The sequence below is a fragment of the Juglans regia genome, chromosome 9 (genome assembly GCF_001411555.2).
Source record: "Juglans regia cultivar Chandler chromosome 9, Walnut 2.0, whole genome shotgun sequence".
In the NCBI taxonomy this organism is placed as follows: domain Eukaryota; kingdom Viridiplantae; phylum Streptophyta; class Magnoliopsida; order Fagales; family Juglandaceae; genus Juglans; species Juglans regia.
In genome coordinates, this window is record NC_049909.1 from 15,168,665 (window position 1) to 15,191,540 (window position 22,876).

At 30.8% G+C, this 22,876-nt stretch overlaps 2 protein-coding genes across 2 annotated transcripts; both read left to right on the forward strand.

Moving 5' to 3' along the window:
• Positions 1-1,860: 1,860 nt before the first annotated feature.
• LOC108994292 (ethylene-responsive transcription factor 5-like) lies at positions 1,861-3,339 on the forward strand. Its single transcript, XM_018969432.2, has one exon. It carries the CDS (start codon positions 2,162-2,164, stop codon positions 3,191-3,193), a length of 1,032 nt encoding a protein of 343 aa, XP_018824977.1. The 5' UTR covers positions 1,861-2,161; the 3' UTR covers positions 3,194-3,339.
• A 14,904-nt stretch (positions 3,340-18,243) lies between these two features.
• LOC108994416 (nudix hydrolase 8) lies at positions 18,244-22,474 on the forward strand. Its single transcript, XM_018969624.2, has 9 exons — positions 18,244-19,107; positions 19,308-19,591; positions 19,996-20,061; positions 20,562-20,699; positions 20,979-21,056; positions 21,175-21,225; positions 21,351-21,385; positions 21,533-21,641; positions 22,015-22,474. The coding sequence occupies exons 1-9, from the start codon at positions 18,969-18,971 to the stop codon at positions 22,219-22,221; spliced, it is 1,107 nt and encodes a 368-aa protein (XP_018825169.1). The 5' UTR covers positions 18,244-18,968; the 3' UTR covers positions 22,222-22,474.
• The last annotated feature ends 402 nt before the right edge of the window (positions 22,475-22,876 follow it).

Sequence of the window (22,876 nt, forward strand, 5' to 3'; positions counted from 1 at the left end):
CGTATTAATTAAGTTTGACATATTCATTTTGAATTAAACACGAATTATCAAACTCAAAGTTTCGAGCAAAACTCATTCAAGTTTGATATTCACAATTAATATCCACAAAATGATATTATTTAACACGTGACATGATGATCAATAGCAAATTTTTTTATAAAATAGCAGCTACCAGATAAAACATAGTTTGCTGTTGACAATTTTAGCAATAGAAAATCATATTCTTTCGTGTACTCAAGCATATGGGGTCGTAGATTTTGATATTCTATCGCTGCATGTATATATATATATATATATATATGTATGTATATTCAAAGTATAGTTCAATTAAACTCGAGCTCGAACTTGGATCTATTCGCCAATAATATCTAGAAACAGTACCCCTAAAAATAGTATTAAAAATATATTAAATATTGTTACTACTTTTCTACGTATGTATACTGTTTTTTGTAGCTTGTCTTGAACGTCTTTAAATTAAATAGAAACAAAGAATACCTTAATAGTTTTCAAAAAATAGGGTTCGGATTGTACTGATAAATTGAAATAAATTGTCAAACTACGCGATGCATGCACACACGGGGCGAATGTTCTAAAAGAGGATAATTAATTAATTAGATGAAATCGAGAAGAAAAACTTGTTCACACTTAATTCATAAAATAAAAATAAAAATAAAATAGTAACAAAATGATAACTTGGTTTCCTACTAACCTTAGGAATTAAGAAAGCAAATAAACTTAGGCCTCGTTTGCGTTTATTTTCATCATAATTCATGATCTCAACTCAACTGATCATTTAATTATTATAATTTTTTTCAATTTCTATATAAAATAAATAATTCAAAATTTTCAACTATCAAAATAAAAAAAATATTTAAAAAAATATTTTATCAATTTTCTATTTAACTTTCAACTTTCATCTCAATTAATTTCTAAAAACAAAATAGGTCTTAGCCACGTTGAATCTATCGCTTGCTTGCACGTAATGGACCGGAAGTGGGAAATTATTATTATATATGGGTTTCTAGAATCTTTTTGACACTAGGAAAGGTTCCTTCCATTAATAACAAAATTAACGTGCATGACCAAATCTTGTATGCCCTTCTTTGCTTTTGTCCCAATATTGTCCTTGATTTTATCGATCTATACATATTATTATTATTATTATTATTCTTTTGGCATATTTTAGAACCAAATGATTAATCATGTTAAAAAAAGTTTGGATTTTCATATTTTGTCCCATAGTCCTTGGTTTTATCCCATCTCTACTTAATTTGAGTTTCTAATTTTCACTATTCATTATAATTAAAGTTTTACTAATCTTGTAATTAGATGCTTTCGTCAATCTTTATAAGTATTTACAAAGAAGATTACATGTGTGGAGCAATAAGAAATTGACATGTGTGTAACAAGTCTTATGTCAACCTTTTTCATCGATTTTGAGATTGATAAATTTTTAATATTTCAATCTTTTCGATCTTGTAATATTTGGCCAATATCATCAATTATTTAATTATCTGATTATTCTTGTTTTATTTAGAGTTTCTAGCTCCTTATTAATTATGTTGACATGGGAGGTATTTAATTGCAAAATTCGTGAAACAATAAACATTTGGGAAAGGGAGCGAATATCAAGTGAAAACAAGAGAAAAAGTAAAACCTAATCCTTATACAAAAGAAAACGTGTTAAAATCTCCAAATAAAAAACAACATAACAAAAATAAATAAAATAAATAAAAAACGGAATGGTAGTACCTGCATCAGGAGCCGTTGGTGAGAACACAACTGACTTTGAAGAAAAGCAAATCGACGGTGGAAAGAGTGTGTGGTGCACCTCAGAAGTCAGAACCCCCCAAAAAATAAAAAAAAAATGGCTCCTTTCTAGACGATGCTTCCTTCTTACAGCGGGGAAAGTTGAAACTGTATGTGAAACCAAGTCTTCTTTCTTCGTTTTGACCTTTCGGAATTCCTCTCCCTCTCTCTATATATACCCTTTCCAGTTGCCACTTCCTCCTCCACTCCAAACCTTCCTCAAAGTACAGAATTCAAACCCTTCTCTGATCTCGTTCTCTTTGTCTCTCTCCAAAAAACTCTTTCTTTATCTGTCTCAACACACATCTTCTTGTGATATATAGATATATATATATCGGATATAGCTTTATCCATGGCGAACTCATGCGAAGAAGTTTCTTCGGCCCTGAAACTCATCAAGCTTCACTTGCTTGGCGAGGTCTCTCCTGTTGGGACCTTGTCTAATAATTTTGAGATTGATGTCTTGGGTTCTGAATCTCGTTCTCAATCCGACTCTCTATGTTCCCAAGCTTCCAGTTCCGACTCTATCATGGAGTTTGCTAACTTTTTCAGCTCCAACGACCCCTTCGACTTTACGTTCCACCAGGGTCCAAGTGATTTCTTCGAATTCGAAGCGAAACCACACATTGTGGACCTCACGATGCCTAAATCCCACGATGCAACCTCACAATCCAGCAATGATTTCTTTCAATTGGAAGCCAAACCGCAAATCATTGAAGTCGCGGCCCCCAATACCCGAACTTCGACCTCATACTCCCAGTCGAATAGCAATTGTTTCGAAATCGAATCGAGACCGCAAATGAATCGTCCGAAACCCTCGCTGACGATCTCGCTCCCCAGCAAAGGAACGACCGAGTGGATCCAATTCGGACAACCTACTCGCCAATCGGATCGGTCGCTGGCCGTTCAGGAAAATGCGAGTTCGGAAGCGAGAAGGCACTACAGAGGCGTGCGACAGAGGCCGTGGGGAAAGTACGCCGCCGAAATCCGAGACCCTAACCGGCGCGGCTCGCGCGTGTGGCTGGGGACCTTCGACACGGCTATAGAAGCGGCCAAGGCGTACGACCGAGCCGCTTTCAAGCTCCGCGGCTCGAAAGCAATCCTCAACTTCCCACTGGAGGCGGGGAAATCCGAGACAGCCCCCGCTACCAGAGAGAGAAAACGACGTCATGAGGAGGAGAAGAAGGAGGTGGTGGTTGTGAAGAAGGAGAGGTGCACGGAGACATCGGACACGGGCACGAGTTATTTGGGGGAAATACCGTTGACGCCGTCAAGTTGGACGGCGGTATGGGACAGTGAACTTCAGGGTGCTTTTAACATTCCGCCACTATCACCGTTATCTCCACATCCACAGTTTGGATATCCACAGCTTATGGTCGCATGAGTCAGCATTTGAATCCTCCCCAATGGCAACTGCTGCCTCTTTCTCTTTGTGTGCGTTCGTTTTGTGAATGTATATTACGTAATTTTTCTTCTTTTTTTGGTTTGAAAATTTGAAGGTTTACTTGATAAATCATATTAAGCATGAAACCTCGCGCGTCACGAATAATCAAATATTGATTTATGTGTTGACATAAAACGAGAAAAAGCGACGGAGACTCGTTATCGAAATTTATAACATGCGTTTCAAATAGAGTATTGCTACATTTATAAAATCAAAATAATATCACAAAATAATATCACAAAATGATATAACTTTGTCTAATCTATTAGATATATTTTTTAATAAAATTAATTTTACAATCTGATGAACGACATCAAACCACATCAATTTATAAAATTACTTTTATGTAATTCATTTATAAGTAGAGTATTTTATTTTCCTTTCTATTATCTAGATTTGAAAAGAGATAAATATAATGTGTACGTAATTAATTAATATGATATTTACTAAATATTTAATCTTATTGTCGACAATAATTATAGAGAGAACTATAAATTTATAGCTCCCATGAATTTAGAGGGTCTCATATATAGCAATTAATTGGGGTTTTAATTTCATATATATATATATATATATATATACTACCAAGTCTACCATTTACTTGGCTTGGAGGAGATTTATAATGCACCAAAATTGTTCTCCCCCGACCTTTTCATTGTTAGCTGCTAACTGGTTGTCACGTCCATGCAGATCCATGCTGTATCACAATCATTCATCTTACTTATCGATAGAGAAAATGTCAATCTAAAAATCATTATTCAAAAACTAAAATATTGTGCGGTGAGGCCAATTCATATAGAGTAATGCTAGGCATGTGATCTTTGGAAATTTCCTAATTGGTACAACTTAGAAAACAAGAGATCAGAACCTAATTGGTACAACATTCTCAAATATTGAAAGTACAAACTTATTTGAAAATGTTATTTTTCATCTTAAATATTGTCAACTTTAATCACACGTGGTAGTCACCTATTGGTGAATGCAGTCATATTCTAAATTAATTTTTAGCTTAACCTAACTATGATCACTCGCAGTATTATCGTAGGTCTAAAGTTTCAACTTTCAACAACACGAAAGGCAACGTGAAACCACTTGTCCGGCATAACTGTCATGCAGCATGCATTAATGTCCATGCAATTAAAGGCAATGGGACAGGGCTGTTTGAATTTCCCTATCTCTTTTTTGTTTTGTTTTGTATGTTTTGATTTGGTCAACGTCTTAAGATAACTTGACGTGAGGTTAGAAAAAGGTTCACAAAAGAGCATGGAGAAGGCCGAAGTAATTAAAAGGTGATGTCCATTGTCCGGTCTCCGGTCCCTCATGATTTGGATATATATGGAAAATTTTCTGGTACTTTTGTCTTAAGAGAGAATATTTTAGATATATTTTTCAATTTTTATAAAAATGAAAAGATGCTTAGCCACGTAGGTAATGAGAATTTAAAAGCAAGTAATTTTTACAGTATAAATAATTTTACAATTTAATAGATCACTTTAATTCACGTCAGTTTATAAACTTATTTAATGAGATATCTCCCAGATAGAGGCACATTTGGATAATAAAAATATTTCATCCCATCTTATAATTATAACTTTTTAAATTCTAACATAAAATATAATAAATAATTCAATTTTTTTAAATCTTAAAATAATAATAATATTAAAAATAATATTTTATTTAACTTTTAATTTTTATCTAAAACTATCTCATTACATCCGACTATTCAAATCGTAACTAATTAAATCATTTAACTTTCAATAATGTAAGAATCAACAGCCTGCATAACGAAGGCTTTTACTCCGGTAGTACTTGTGTGCAAATCATCGATCAAATTAAGAGAGAGATGCATGCATGCATCGATCGCGTCTCCCAGCAGCTTGTTAACGAGAACACAAATAAAAAAGCATATATGCATGTGTGCAGCAGCACCCTAATTAATTAAACTTGCATGTTCGCAATCAACGATCCATATTCGTTGATGCCTGATGGTGGCAATTAGTATTAATTAAGATGTTGATCAACGATCCATATTCGTTGATGCCTGATGGTGGCAATTAGTATTAATTAAGATGTTGATCAACGATCCATATTCGTTGATGCCTGATGGTGGCAATTAGTATTAATTAAGATGTTGATCAAGAACGCTAATTGTGGCAGAGATGATGGAGGGTTTGGTGGTGATAATTATTAAGCACATCACAGGATTATTGGTTGTTTTCAACGATTCCGTTCTGGCCGGCTTTAAGATTCTTGATTTATATAATTATATAATTATATATATATATATATATATATATATATCCACAGCTTTATACAATAATATACGACGAATTCTGCTTAGAGTCACGGGATGATAATTGCGTAAGTCGCGTATATTATTATTTTATTTTTATTCCATTTTATAAAATATGATATATTTTTTATTATTAGATAATTTTTTATTATTTAATAGTGATTAAATATACCACATCCTTTATTTATTTTTTTTTAAAAAAGTGAAGAGAACTTACAAACTTTAAAACTGAACAACTTTTTTTATTTATTATTATTTCATAATAATTGAACTAAGATTGCGATCATGCAAATTAAATTGCAAATCGGACCCATATATAGTAAACAATTATGTAAAGTAATCGTATATATTAATGGAAAAGACCGGAGTTGCCACTTCATTACGACAAGCTAGGCACCAAAACTCCAATATTATATTATATTTATATATATATATATTAATATATATAGGCAATGACTTTTTAGACGTATAAACAAGTCCTCAAGCAAATCCGTTTGAATACCAAAGTCTCTTATTTTAATATTCCACACGATCAGATTAGATTTATAGCTATCCCTTGACATTAAAATAAATATGATCTACAGTGCCTAATTAATTCGGAGATCCTATATATTAATTAATTAAAAACTCCAGCTAACTCTCCTTTCAATTATAGAGTACAATAAATAAATAATATTTCTTATATTTTAGATAAAAGAATAATCAATTTAATATATATGGAGTATATTTCGAATGATTTAGATCGTCATATTGAAATGTGATCTCTTTAATTAAAATTTATCTAGAATTTTAGTAGATTTAATATTAATGATAGAAAAATCATAAGAGATATAGTTGTTGTTACAAGTGTCTTGTTTAGATAGTGAAAATGTTTCATCTCATCTCATCTCATCTCATTATTACTATTTTTTCAAATTCTCAAACAGAATATTATAAACAATTCAACTATTTTAAATTCTAAAATAATAATAATATTTTATTCAAATTTTATCTAAAACTATTTCATCTCATCTTATAATCTAAAAGGATCTTAATTATAACTAGTTATTTAATGATTATTTTTTATCAAAATGAATAAATTTTTATCAAAAATTATCAATCTTATATGAAACAACCCGTTACAAATATTCAATTTTGAATGAATGCATGGCGTAAAAATAATTCCTATACATTCTTCAAGTAACTAGAAGCTCTAAAATGGGCAAAGTCAAAGTCATGCTGTTGGGTTTACCTTTCCAGATATATATTTAATTTTTTAATAAAATGTTATTGTTTTGGTTGTTTTGTTTGACCTGAGCAAATAGTCATGAGTCATGACGGTTGAAGAAACATTAATGTTATGGCGTAAATGGGGTATAAAGAGTCTGCTCCAACGCGAATCTGGGTATTTTGTCATGACTTTCTATTTAATTAATATTAATATATCTCTTTATACTTAAAAGCGCATATCGCTCAATGAACAGTAACATCAATAATAATGAACAGTAATTATAAACAGTAATAACACGGCAAAATCACAAAACTGCGAATCGCATCCTCTAAAAAATATACCGAAGTAAATCGAAGTTGTAAAACCGCAAATCGCATCATCGAAGCAAAACCACAGATGCAAAACCGAAGTAAAATCACAGCAAAACCATCACAAAAATACACGATAAAACCACAAAATCATCATAAAATCTTCACCAAACAGTAATAACCCGGTAAAATCTTCAGCAAATCGCATCTCATCCCTCTTTGCATCCTCGAAGCAAAACCACATATGCAAAACCACAGCAAAACCATCACAAAAATACACGGTAAAACCATAAAATCATCATAAAATCTTCACAAAAATATCACAAATTAACAAAATCACCACAAAATCACAACAAAAATACCATAAAATAAAAAAAATCACCACAAATTACGGTGGAGGTGGCCGAAGGGGAAGTGCGCGTCCGTGAGGGAAGGTGAGCATCCATGGTGGCTTGGCTGGGCGTGAGGACGGCTACGAGAGATGGTCGGTGGCGAAAGGAGGTCCCGGTGGTGGTGCGGTGGCCAGAGGAGGTGGATCTCCGCCTTGAGTGTGGAGAATCCGTGCAAGATAGAGGTAGATTTCGTGGGAGCAAACGGCACGGAGATGGAGGCCGAGCTTGCTGGAGGGGGATGGCCGGTAGGAGAGGAGGCTACCGTGGAGGTGGTGGCGCCGGAGGATGGTGTACGGCGGCACAGCAACATCAAACCCATTCGGGCTGCGCACAACCGAGAGAGAGGAAGAGAGAGCGTGAGAGAGGGAGACCGGTGTGGGGGGACTCGCCGGAGTGAGGTGGTGCCGATGGAAGAGGCGGTGAGGCTCACCGACGCATGGCGGCGTCGGGCTGGGCAGAGGAAGATTCGGCTGGGAGTCACGCGTATGGGGGGAGAGAGAGAGGAGGGGGGGAAGTGAGGAAAGGGTGGAACAAAAAAAGAAAATTACAAAAGAATAGAAATTAAAACGTATTAATGGCCGGGAGTATTTCGTCCACAAAAAAAAAAAATATAGTGTGTGAAAATGATGAAGAGAACTGCTACATATATACACAAAAATAAATCTAAAAACGGATGTGCATGGTTTTATTGGATCTGTTATATTTACTTTATAATAAAAGTAATTTTACAATCTGACCTACCTAATTAAATCACATCAACTTGTGAGTTTACTTTTATCTAATTCATTTGTGTCTAATTAATTAAGTATTTCCCTATTATATTATATGCAAAAGTAACTTTTTAACCTACATACAGCGACACATTAATAACCATTAAAATCTTAGCTATTGTTTTGGAGTCTTCAAAATGATTTAACAATAAAAGATTAAAATACTGATTTATATATAAATAAATATTAATTTAATTAAAAATATTGAAATAAATTAAATAAATGATAAAATTTTATTAAATATTTTTAAAAAATTAATCTCAATCCTTCATTTTAAATTCTTAGATTTGATCTAATAATAGAAATTTAAACATTAATTTAAACTAATTTAAAATTTAAATAATTAATATATAAATATTAAATATTAATCTTCCATTATTAAATAAATGATAAAATTTTACTAAATATTTATAAGAAATTAAAATCATATAAATAATTAGAGTTTTAACATAATTTAAATATGATAATATTCTTAATTAATTAAATTAGGCAAACGTGCATGGGGAATGAGAGAGTGAGAAAAGAAAAGTGGAGAAAAATGTTAGTTTTTAGGTTTTAAATTTATCATATCATCTTTAATATTCAGATTTAATCTAACGATAGAAATTTAAATATTGATTTAAACTAATATAAAACAAATAATTAAAGTATAAATATTCTACCATAAACTTAAAATTAACTTTAATTGATAAAATATTAATTTTTTATTATTAAGTAAAAGATAAAGTTTTACTGAATATTTTTAAGAGAATAATATTATATCATACACTTAAAATCAACTTTAATTTATAAAATATTATTTTATCATCATTAAATAAATGATGAAGTTTTACTGAATATTTTTAATAGAAAAAAACTATCTAATTAATTTAAATTTTGAATATAATTTAAATTCTATAATAAATAATAAATATGAATAAATAATAATTTTAATTATTTTAATATTAGAAATTATTATTTATTTATTTTTTCAATTAAGCAGACATGGTCAATGTTTTTAATTTCGTACTGTACCGGCCGGTACGGTCGAAATTTTTCCTTTCGGCCATCCGGCCGGTACAGGTACTATATATGTTCCGTACCGGCCAAAATACCGGCCGTACCGGACTGTACCGGCAGTTTCGACCTAAATTTCGGTCTGTACCGGCCTATATTTCGGCCTGTATTTTTTTTTTTTTCGTTTTTTCAAACTACAAGTTTATTTTTTGACCCCCAATTTAGACTAGACTATTTATAATTTATATATATGTATGTATTTATATATAATTTATTCATATATAAACTATTATTTTAGAATATAATTGTCATATATATTTATATATATAATTTATTCATATATCGACTATTCCGAAACGGTACACGAAACGAGACTGATATCGAAATATTTCGTTCCAGTGTCTTGACCGGTACGCCATCCGATACGGTATTCAAAACATTAGACATGGCAAACGTGCTTTGCACGTTACTCACTGTTAGTATATATATATATATATATATATATATATATATATATATTTCAACGTTGATAATTTCAAAATTGTGAAGATTTCCTGCGGATGTTGGGGCTTTTGAGATTTGACCAAGCTGCTGGCTTTAGACATTTATTTGTAATTGCAAAGTAAAGATTACTCAATTATTGATGAGGAGGAGTATGTACACGTTGTCAAAATCAGCACGTGTATGAGACTCTGTCTTGTCTCTACAACTTGCAGCAAAACAATTTCAAAATTCCAAAAAGGTAATGGATAATCCAACAACTGCGGCCACTTTTTCAAATCAAAATAAACGCAAATGACCCTCTCGACGTGCTACTTGCACACTAGCAGTTGAATACATCTTTTTTCAAAGGTTTTGACGGACTCTCTATTAAAATTTTGAATACAGTATGGAATGTAGTATCGGTTAAAATATTAAAATAATATATTTTAATATCAATATTATTTTTAAATAATTAATATATAAATAAATTATATATAAATACATATATATAAATTATAAATATCTTAATCTGAATTAAAGGTCAAAAAATAAATTTATAATTTGAAAAAATGAAAAAAAAAATTAAAAGTCGAAATATCGACCGATACAGGTATCATATGTGTTTCGTACTGGAATCCATATGAAACAAATTAATTTTTTAATAATAGATTTTACTCTTTTTCAAAACGACTGCATCGCATTTGCACACTTCACAACTGCATGCAGCATTGCTCTAAATAATAAGGATGTTTTTTTCATGAGCCCTAAATTATAAGGACAGACTTGGAGAAGGCACTTTGCTATTAAGGCCTCATTGGGTTATGCAATTTAGATAAGAAATTTTGTTAAAAGTTGAATAAAATATTATTATAATATTATTTTTTACTATTATTTTGATTTTGAGATTTGAAAAAATTAAATTATTTATTATATTTTATGTAAAAATTTAAAAAAATTATAATGATTACATTAAATAAAATGTGATAGTTTGATTTTGTATAACCAAACTAGCTCTAAATAATTATGTCATGATTCATGAGGTTTCTCAAGTTTTTTTTACTAAAAAAGACACCCCTTTAATATGTTTTTTTTTCCTTCAAACCAAAAACTATACGTAATTAATTGACTACATTATCTTTTTCCTCTGTGCGAATAAGAATAGTGTCTATTTCACTTAAAAGTTATAAATCACATAAAAATTTCTTAATATCAAGATATAATATAAATATTAAAATCAATCATGTCTCATCGATTTATGTTTAATTTTAAAATAATATATGATATCAGAATAAATATTCTGAATTTGAATTTTAACTTTTTCTCTTCTCTCAAGCTTAGACTTTTAAAAGGTGATAGATTTTAATATTTATTTCATTTATATTTTTATCAGCTTATCCACAATATATATATATATAAATATATATCCAATTAATTGTACTAGTATTTGCAAGAGGGATCAGCGATTCAGCATGACGACCATGCAATAACTTGAAAAGTCATGAGCCAGAATAATTTTATTAATGATAATTTTATTAATGAAAAGTCAATGGTATTATCATGTGATCTTGATACCTCAATAACAACCACATGCATGGTATAAAATTTTGATTCTGACTTGTATTTTTTGAAAGTGTTAGAGAAATTTCAAATCTTCTGAGAAGTACGTACTACTTATTTTGACAAAGAAATTAGATCATCAAAATCATGTTGAGCCTGAATGCACGCTTGCTAGCTGTAGCCAGAAAAAGAGGCTACTAATCAAATAAATACTTAATTCAACCTGTCTTATTATTATTTATAAATTATTTTATTTCTATTTATAACGAAAGTATAAGACTGGATTATAGAGAAAAAAAAAAAAATTATGGCTTGACCTTTCCCATGACGCCCATCCATTTTTAGGTTGCGTTTGGATGTTGAAGTGAGTTGAATTGAGTTGAGTTGAGATAATAAAATATTGTTAGAATATTATTTATTATTATTATTATTATTTTGAGATTTGAAAAAGTTGAATTGTTTATTATATTTTATATTGGAATTTGAAAAAGTTGTAATGATGAGTTGAGATGAGTTGAGATGATTTTTGGTTCCAAACGAAACCTAATCTACCCGTGTTCAGCCACACTGGAAGCGTTTAGCCAGCACGAGCCCACTAACAATATGACTATGGGCCGCCTAATCCAAGCCCACGTTTCTCCTGGGCACGGTTTGGGATTAGCCGTTTGGTTGGCAAGAGCACAAAAAGTTGGACCTCCAAATATGCAACCACTAATTGGATATTGCCGGGGTTTGCATTGTGTAGTCTCAACTTATCACAACATGTAAGGGTGTAACAGGTCTAATTCGGTCTAATTTTGGATAAATTTTGAAATTGAATCGAGAAATATTGGTTTTGGAAATCTAAGAACCGATACAGATCAATTCATCACTAAAATTGGAACTATCAATTTTTCTGGATTCAGTCTAGTCCGATTTTTCTAGTTTCGGTACAATCCGATTAATATTAATGTTCATGTTTAAAATTAAAATTTCATGTTATATTAATTAGCATATAATATATATTATAATATACAAATTTATATAACAAATAATTTATATATAATATACAAAATAAAAAATATTTATTTTTCAATCCAGTTCGATTCAAACCGGTTTTTAAAATGTGAAAATAGGGACTAAACCGGTTTCGATTCTTAAGAAATAGAACAAGACCGAATTGGTTACGAACCAAATCGAACCCACTGCAACCGGTTTTTCAGTTTTATTTCAACCCTAACAGCATGTCATGACAATAAAATTAGTTGTGTAAGCATTAATTTTTAATGATATGGCATCTTATGATAGGTTGAGAGTACCACGTGTCCATACTCCTAGATCACTACCTAATAGTGCTATTCTTTATTATTGATTTAATCATTTTTTATCGCATTGAATGAGGTGACATATTTTTAAATAACTTTATAAGCCAATTAATTAAATAAAAAAATTACTTAAAATGTGCAATAAAAAAGATTGACAACAAAGTTAATCAAGGAGTACGACATTTCGCTTAGGCTTCTAACATGGAAGATTTTGCTATCCCAAAGCCCAAATATCACACATCTAATTAACAAATCTAGTTTACTTTTTAGGCTTCTTGTCGCAAAATGAAACATGTCATGGGCCAAGGCGATCTGTCACGGGCCCATGGCTTGAGTTTTATTCTAATGAGCTCATTTTGACTATATAAATGATTTAAAAAACAACATAAATAAATGGTACGTGAAACTTGCACACACTGTGACTATATAAATGATTTAAAAAACAACGTAAATAAATTGTGCGAGTAAGATCTTTTTTATTTAAGGAAACCGGTTGACCTCCAAACTTGACCCGAATTTTAAATGGATGGGATATGGGTCAAAAACCCGAAACACAAATTGAATCAATACTAGATAAATGCCTCGTTTTGTTATTGAGATAAGATGAAAAAGTTATGAATAGTAATAAAATAATTTAAGTTAAGATATTTTATGAAATTTTGAAAATGAGTGAGAAAAAGTTGAACAAAAAAAAAATCTAAAGTTCAAATATTGTTAGAATATAATTTTTTAATATAATTTTTATTTTGAGATTTGAAATAGTTAATTTTTTTTTAATATATTTTGTTTATAAATTTTGAAAAGTTATAATGATTAAGTCAAAATTAGAAGAAAAAATTAAAAATTAAAAATTGAAAAGTATTTTTATTTAAGAAGTGTTTAAATATTGATATGAGATCAAATGAGATGGGTTGAAAACATTTCAACATCCAAACGGAGGCTAAAGAGTTGCACACAATTCAAGCAATTCGTGTCAATAGTGCAAGCTTGCATTGGATTATTTCAAATATTCTCTCAAATTTGACTTTGACTTCTTTTGAAATTTTTCTCCAATGTGATTTTTTGTTAGTTCTAAGTTGAAAAGACAAGTAAATTTTTAATAGTTTATAAGTGAATGAGTTTTACAATACATAAATTAGAATATAAAAATAGACACACAATAGTAGTGTTGCCTAGTAAGAAGCACTAACCCTATGCATTTACGAGGCATTGATGCTTTAGTGGCACTTAGCACTTACGCATCGTAGCAGGTGACAGAATTATTTTAATTCAAATGAAATGACAAGTTTTTCCATTTTTTTTACAATTATTATTAACTATCAATGAAATTTATTTCACACATTTATGACAGAAATAGTTTTATTTAAATTCGAATGAAACAACACGACTGTTACTATTACATTTGTTCGCTCTAAGATTAGTATTCAGAATTTATAATCTGCACACTATATAAACAATGTTGTATCCTGAGAACAAACTTGCCAGATTCTCTTTTGTAGAACTCAATTTTATGAGTAAGAGACAATATTTATCTAAAAGACAAATTAATAATCGCCCCACTGTTTTGCCATTTTCAATCTCTTTTTGCTATTCGTTTTCCTACAGCTTGGAGGTAAATAATATACATTTTTTTTTGTTATTTATTGTATAATCAAGTCAAATACAAGGTTGATGATTTTTTTACTTTTCACGCAAACATAAACGAAATAATTAGCCTATCAAGTAACTTGATATTAAATATACCTTAATTTATACAGAAATGACTATACTTTCTATGGAACATAGTTTATGGAACATAGAAGACCAATCGTGATGTTTACCATATAAGAAGAAAGTAAAGAATGTTGTGCAAAACAGTTGATCTACAAGTTTATAAAAAATATCGCATCAGATAAAAGTGAAATAAATATGTAATACATATAAGCATAGTTCATAAATAAATATAGGGGTGTAACCGGTCCGGTTCGATCTGGTTTTGGACAAAATTTATGATTGAACCAGTATGTACCGGTTTTGTATTTTTCAAAACCGATTACGTACCGGTTACCCTCCTAAACCGGTACTTATAGTTTTATCGGTTTCCGGTCCGGTCTTGTCCGATTTTTCGATTTTTTAAAAATGAAATTTAGACAGTTTATCATTAAAAATCTGTTTATAAGGAAAAAAAAATAGTTTAATTATTGAGCCTTCACAATTTATTCAAATCCTCAACTCCAATTGATAAACATTAAACATGACATATGTTATTCAAGTAGAAAAATTACAAAACCCTATCACAAACCCAATCACAAAACACAATTTCACAAACTCAATCACAAAACCCAATCAAAGTAAATTTTGGATTCAAAAAATCCTAATATCACAAATATCGTCTATCATAATTTCAAAGTAATTTCACAATCACAATCACAAAACCTTAATATCACAAACAGAATAATAAACACAATAACAAAAAATCCTAAATTTCGGATTCAAAAATCCTAATATCACAAACTCAATCACAAAAATCCCAACATCACAAAACCCAATCACAAAATCCCTAATATCACAAAACTCAATCACAAAAAATCTAGTATGTAATTTAAAAATAAAAAATAAAATTACCTTTGAGGGGGCACTGGGCAGACTAGACAGAGAGACAAAGTGAGGCCGAGAGAGTTGAGACTTGAGAGAAGAGAGAGTTTAGAGACGAGAGATGAGAGAGTGAGAATGGGCGAGGCCGCGAGGCAGAGATGCAGACGAGAGAGTGAGCGGATGAGAGAGTGAGAGAGTTGAGAGAAGAGAAAGTGAGAGACGAGAGACGAGAGACTTGAGAGTGAGAAGAGGCGCGGCCTAGAGGCAGAGACGTAGATGGTGCTGTTTCCTATTAAGTTAATATTTTCAATGTGTTTTTTTTTTTTTAAATGGTAATTGAAACTTTTTTTGATGGTTTAGAATATTGATTTAATATACTATAGTCTAATATATTAGACTATATAATAGTATTAATATTAATATTAGACTATTAGTATAGTTATATATTAGTATTAGTTATAATGATTTAGTATAACTATATTAGTATAACTATAACTATAGTCTATAATAAACTATTAGTCTATTAGCATTAGTTAAATAGTTATAGACTTATATATTAGTATAGCTATATAATATATTAGACTATATAATAATATTAATATTAGACTATTAGTATAGTAACTATAGTTATTGTATTTGAAATATACATATAGTCTATATAATATATATATATATATATATTGAATCATTGATATATATATTTGTAATACATTTAGTATACTATACTAATATTAGACTGTTAGTATAGTTATATATTTGTATTAGTGATTGTGATTTAGTATAATTATAGTCTATATTAAACTATTAGTATTAGTTAAATAGTTGTAGACTTATATATTAGAATAACTATATAATATATTAGACTATTAATGTAATTATATATTAGTATTAGTTATAAACTAGATATTAGTATTAGTTATAAACTTTTAGTGATTTAGTATAACTATATTAATTATAAGTATAACTATAGTCTATATTAGACTGTTAGTATTAGTTATAAACTTATATATTAGTATAGATATATAAATTATTAGACTATATAATAAATAGTATTAATATTAGGCTATTATTATAGTTATATATTAGTATTAGTTATAAACTATATATTAGTATAGCTATATAATATATATGATCAATTAAATTTTCATTTTTTAAGATTAAATTTTTATTTTATAATAATATTATCTTATATATAATTATATTAATAGCATATGATCAAACAAATTACAAATGTTCACATTTAATATTAAAATTTTATGTTAAAATTTATAAATTATAATATGAAATTATTTCATATATGATATATAATTATATATATTATATATAAAAATTCCACATATAATTATACATTATATATAAAACTTATATATATAGATATTTTATGTAATATTAATTTTGTATAAAACTTATATATAAAATATTATTTTTTATCAACCGGTCCGGAAAATCGTAAAACCAGAACCGGACCGGTTTTGGCCGGTTTTTACATTATAAGAACCGGTCCTGGTCCAATCCGGACCCATTTTTCAATTTAAATTTATACCCTTAAATAAATATATAGACATTTTCATTTGAAATGCAAATAAATCAATTTTTAAATAATTTCAATGATATATTTACAATCATGTTACGATTCTTCTATAATTATATTTTAATGGAACGATAATTAAGAAAGATTTAAAATATAAAAAATTATTAATTATTATCCAACTAAGGTAGACAATACATAAAATATTTTATCCTAAATCATTATAAATGAAAGAAAAACGTTTCAATCATAATTTTTTTTTTTATAAAAATAAATTTACAGACTGAAATAATTTAATAAATTAAATTAAATTATAAAATTATTTTTATTATAAAATAAATTTAATATATTATATAAAATTATATCAACATCGCATGTGATATTAGGTGAAGTGATAAGCATTTCGTTCTTGTCTTGGCCAGACATTCGAAACTCACGTGTTAATAATGCTGTCCACGAAATTTCTGTTTTTCCTTAAAAAAAATTTAACTACTTTTTGAAATGGAAGAGCATTTTCCCTACGCGCGCTGAACAAAGCATGCCACAAACGCTCCAGCTTTAAAAAAAAAAAAAATATTAATATATAAATTATTCTATCCACTAACTTATATTAGTAAGAATAAATATAGGTTTAAATGTATTTTCTTACTTTACTTAAATCGTTATTAATAATATCAGAGTCAATTTCAACATAGAGTGTGTGAAATTCGAGTTGTGTCAACCATAATCTAATACCATCTTCTACTTAACTGTGGTTACCTTTTTCAATTATGTCAATGGGCGGCCGCGGATTAAAGAAGCAAATCGATTTGGGTTAATTTTCTAGGATAAACCTAATTTATTGTCCGGGATAGTGAGTTGAGATAAAAATTAAAAGTTAAATAAAATATTATTTTTTAATGTTATTATTATTTTGAGATTTTAAAAAAATTAAATTCTCTATTATATTTTGTGTAAAAATTTTAAATAAATTATAATAATGAGATTATATGAGATGAAATATTTATTATATTTAAACCGTGCCTAAATTTGATGGGGCCAATTTTAATTTTTAAACAAAAATATGTGTATTAAACAAAGAATATTAAAATATACATACTAAAAATGAAGCTTGATGTTAAAATATTTTGATATTTTATGTTATTTTCTCAATACATGCATTAATGTGAGAGAATAAGTACTATAAATAAGGGTTCGTTTGTTTTCAGAGATGAGATGAGATTAAAGTTAAAAAGTTGAATAAAGTATTGTTAAAATATATTTTTGAATATTATTTTTATTTTAGAATTTGAAAAAGTTGAATTATTTATTTTATTTTGTATTGAAAATTGATAAAGTTGTAATGATTAGATTAGATGAAATGAGATGAGATGTTTTCTGAAAACAAACAAGACCTAAAAGATTCTATAAAAATAAACTTTTAAATTGATGTGTGGCTTTATGTGATCTGTTAAATATATTTTATTAAAATTAACTTTTCAATCTAAGATAACACATCAAACTATATTAATTTAGAAATTTATAAAATCTTTGGAAGGGTAGATATATTTTTCCTAGAGAATATCATGACCAATTTTCTAGTTTCCGCATGAATATTCAAAGTTTGAGCAGCCTTTCCACAATGCTTGCTGACTAGCTAGACCTTGTTCTGGTTTTGGTCGGCATTGCAGAGGTATGCTCACACTGTTAAAGCGCGTGGGACTGAAACCTCATATCAAACACGCTCCCTTCCTCAGTTCCTCTGTTCACTTCCTCCGTCCCTTCCTCGCATTTCCATTTTGTTAACATGATTTTCTGTTCTTTATTTATTTTTTCCAGTTCATTCCCTCGTTTTCTTCATTTTAACTACGAGTGAAGTGGAAATAAATTTTCTGTATTTTGTTCCTTTGCTTGTTTGTCAGTACCAAACACCACCCATTTCACACCACGAATTAAGCTGCATCCCCACTACATTAATCTTAGATATTTGGATAAGATATGGGCGTAATAATGGCTTTGTTGATTTGTCTCTACGTGGGTTTGTGCTAAATTATATTAGTTCATCATTGTTTTCCCTTGTCCTCCCCCCATTGTATTTTCCAGTCTTTCACTTCATCATTCCTGCTTAGTTCCCTCCGAATGACGATGATTTCCATGTTCTTGTTTGTTCTTGAGTGCTACGTGTTGTGGGAGTCTTTATTTTATTAATTTTTTTTAACTTTGTATATTCTTGTTCTGCTGGTATATTAAGGCTTTGATTTCATTGGATTAGATAGGTGTGTCAGTTTGCTTTGAGGTTGTTGGGGGAGATACTGCCATCCATGGAGATGAAATTGTGTGAATCGAAATCTGTGTGTGTGTCTGAGATAGTCCATATAGGAAGAACATACTCCAGCCCCTTTTTGAATTTCAGACAAATACTTGGTGTTAAGTACAAGCCACGGTTCTGTGCTTGTAGAGGTAATTGTTACACTCCTACCAAGCAGAAGTATATGTTTTTTCCTTAATATATTTCCACTTCTTCTTTTCTTTTCATTCATTTTCATGGCAGTCAAACAGGATCCAAGCACAAATATTTTCTCCCAATGTATGAATTTTGGACCTCATGAATATGCGGATTTCTTATTTTCTTCTTCTTCTTTTTTCGATTTTGGATTCAGGAATATATTTCAAGGCTTCTTGTTCAAGTACTTCGCATAATACTTATCCGCAAAAAAAGGCTAGTGGTTCAGTTGGCCAAGAAAAACTTTCAACAGAACCATTTTCATATCAGATCAATGGAACAAGTGGGGCTAAGTCCATACTGTATTCTAGAGAAAAGAGATTACTTGATGCGTTTGATGATGAGTATGGGGGAGTAGTTGTTGATCCAGAAAGATTGCCAGCTAACCCAAATTCCTTTGCTTCTATCCTTCATGCCTCCCTTTCTCATTGGAAAAAGACGGTAACTTTCCTGCCTATCTGATAATGATCAGTCATTCACTTATAATTAGTGAAATTTTGCAATGGAACTGAGTGTTACAAGTCAATTGTCTCTAGAGCTTTTTAAAGAGATCCAATGCATATTTCTTTCTTTTATGTTAGGAAATCTTTATGTTTTCTTGGATCTTGCTGTGAATGGGTTATGAGCGCTTTCTTTCAGCATGATGGGTTTCTTAAGCTAGGCTTGGCCTAGGATTAAATTTTGCTCCCAAATAGACTTGGTAGAGCTTTCAAGTCAATGTTTTCCACTGAATTTTCCATTGTTTCAAGGAATTTACCAGCTTTCAAATCCTTATATGGGGAAGATGAAATCTTACTGCCTGCAAAATTATTGGAAATTCATAATCTGAGGTTATTTTGCTACAGGGAAAGAAGGGAATTTGGCTTAAGTTGCCAGTGGATCGCTCTGAGCTTGTTCCCTATGCAATAAAGGTGATTTCTGTACCTTAAATTTCCAGTATTCAGAGCATCATGTGTGAACAGACTCAGCTATCTAGACAGGACCTACATAACTAAGAAATGGCGACTCAAATTGGCTCCTTTTTTTTTTTTTGGTGGGGGGGGGGGGGGGGGGGGAGGTGAATTCATTAGGAAAGGTATTAAATCAACCAGATGAAGAGAGAAATTCAGAGACTTCACTGATCATTGAATATAAGCAGGAGGGTCAAGAAGCCTTCCTATCATTCTTATAATCATGGAGGCTGGCAAATCAAGGAGGCAACAACGAATCACTATCACCTTACACATACAGACTAAAATCAAGAAGAGGATAAATTAGATAATTGCCTTCTTGGTCTTTTCTGTCTATCAAGCTTTCCCAAGTAGTCCAGTGGCATCTCTGTCCTAAGCATCAGATTGTTTCCCTTCCATTTTTATACTTGATTTACTGGAAGAAATTTTACTAACCTCTGTTATATGCCTAATTGTTACAGGAAGGCTTCCAATACCATCATGCAGAGCGAGGATATGTGATGTTAACATACTGGATACCTGAAGGACCTTGCATGCTTCCTGCTAATGCCTCACATCAAGTAGGGGTTGGGGGATTCGTCATTAACGACAGAAATGAGGTAAATTTTCTTGTGTTCAGAAAATGAGTCTTTAAACTACCTGAGATGTACATGTAGTCTTCCACTTCGTGTGCATGCACTTCCACCTTACTCATCAAGGAGTTACTGTTGTTTTGTATCTCATAGAACAAAGGAATAGTTAATAAGAAAATTGATCAAATCCTAGTACTAATGAATATTATGAATGCTCCTGTTAATTTCCTATGATAAACTGGCACAAGTACCAGAAATCCCATCAGTTTAAAACTCAGATTAAAGGAATTTTATGACAATTTACAGGTTCTTGTAGTGCAAGAGAAGTACTGTTCTCCAGCCTGCGTTGGTCTCTGGAAAATACCCACTGGTTTTATCCTTGAGGTACTCTATTGGAGTTGTACCTTGACCACACCTTTTCCGTAGATGAAATTAATCATGCAAAAACCAATTTTTCAACTTGTTTTTTGAACTGTTTACAAATTGTTTTATTCTCTATCAGTCAGAGGAGATTTTTACAGGTGCTGTAAGAGAAGTCAAGGAGGAAACTGGGGTAAGAATTTTGACTCCTATATTTATCTAGATATCATTAACTTACTTTTGATATTGCATCAAATAGCAGAAACGTCCATTTGAATTCTCCAATTGACGTAAGTTGCATTCTTTCTTATATTGCAGATTGATACTGAATTTGTTGAAGTTATAGCATTCAGGTAATAACAACATGTTATTCGCATAGCCAAAGATATATGAATGTAGACTAACATCTACCAGTGAAATGGGGGCACTGATTTTACTTTCTTAAATGCTTTATCTCCCAAACCAAAGGCCTAATATTCTTCCTGGAACTGTGTATCCAGGCATGCACACAATGTGGCTTTTGAAAAGTCAGATTTGTTCTTCATCTGCATGCTAAGACCCCTCTCAACTCAAATCGTAATCGACGATCTTGAAATTCAAGCAGCTAAGGTAAATGTCTTCACTCACAGAACACTCAAGGTTTGCTTTTTAGCGGTTCATTATCTTTTCTCCCCTCATACATTACTTGCCTATCACCAACAGTTCCAAGACCTAGGCCTTCTACTTTGAATCTTGGAAAAAAAAATGCTTTGTTTGAATCTACTGAAAAATAGGAAAAGGAAACCAAACAAATTGGGTAGGTGGAATTGTTGTTGATACCCAAATCCCCAGCCCTCCTCCTCCTAGGTAACAGAAAGAAGAGTAAAAGAAAGGGCTAGAAGAGTAAATGAGCTACTAATTACTCCACAAATGCATTTCTTTAAATTCTATGGCATAACAACTTTCTAGATTCCAGAGTAATTCTTATGCCTCAACCATGCAGTGGCTGCCCCTAGTCGAGTTTGTGCAGCAACCACTCATACAAGAAGACCGCATGTTCAAGAAAGTTATCGACATTTGCATGGCCCGGCTAGGGAAGCATTATTGTGGCTTATCTGCTCATCAAGTGGTCTCCAAATTCGATGGCATGTCATCTTCCCTTTACTATAATGTTATCGAAAACGAAGATTTCAACTGTCGGAGCAGTTGATTGCAGCCATTCAAGTACTAATCTGCATCAGTCATCACCAGACATAATAATCCTCCCTGTTGTCTGGTGGAAATGCACTTCACTTCCTCTACTGAGTTCATCGGTTGAGAACTAGTTCAGCTACATCCTAAATGGTGATCAACTGAAAGATTAATACCATTTTTTATGGACATTACAGCTGATGTATGTGTATATATATATATATCATGTAAATACAACAAGGCTCCCTCTAACATACGCATATTCAAGCCAACGGTCTTGATGTTTTGATCAATTTTAACTATTTAAGTAATGCTTCAAGGTATAACGAATAATGGGTTTAAAGCTTGACAAGCATACATATGAGATCCCACACATATTCTTCCTATTGGACCGTAGCTCCAAACCAAACATCTTATCTGCTTCGATCTAGAAATTGACATGAACATCAAAAGTTGGAGAAGCCAATAACGATGGAAAAAGTAGTCAAAGGCAGACGCATCGTTACTTACATCCATAAAAGAATTCCTGTGTATAGAGCAAAAAAATCTTCAATTCTTGAAGAATGTTAGAAATTCAGATTAGCATTCAAATCAAATGTGGCCGGACAAATGAATCTCCGTTTCCCATTGCGGAGTCAAAGAAGGGACAAGAGTGCACAACACACGTCTTTAGG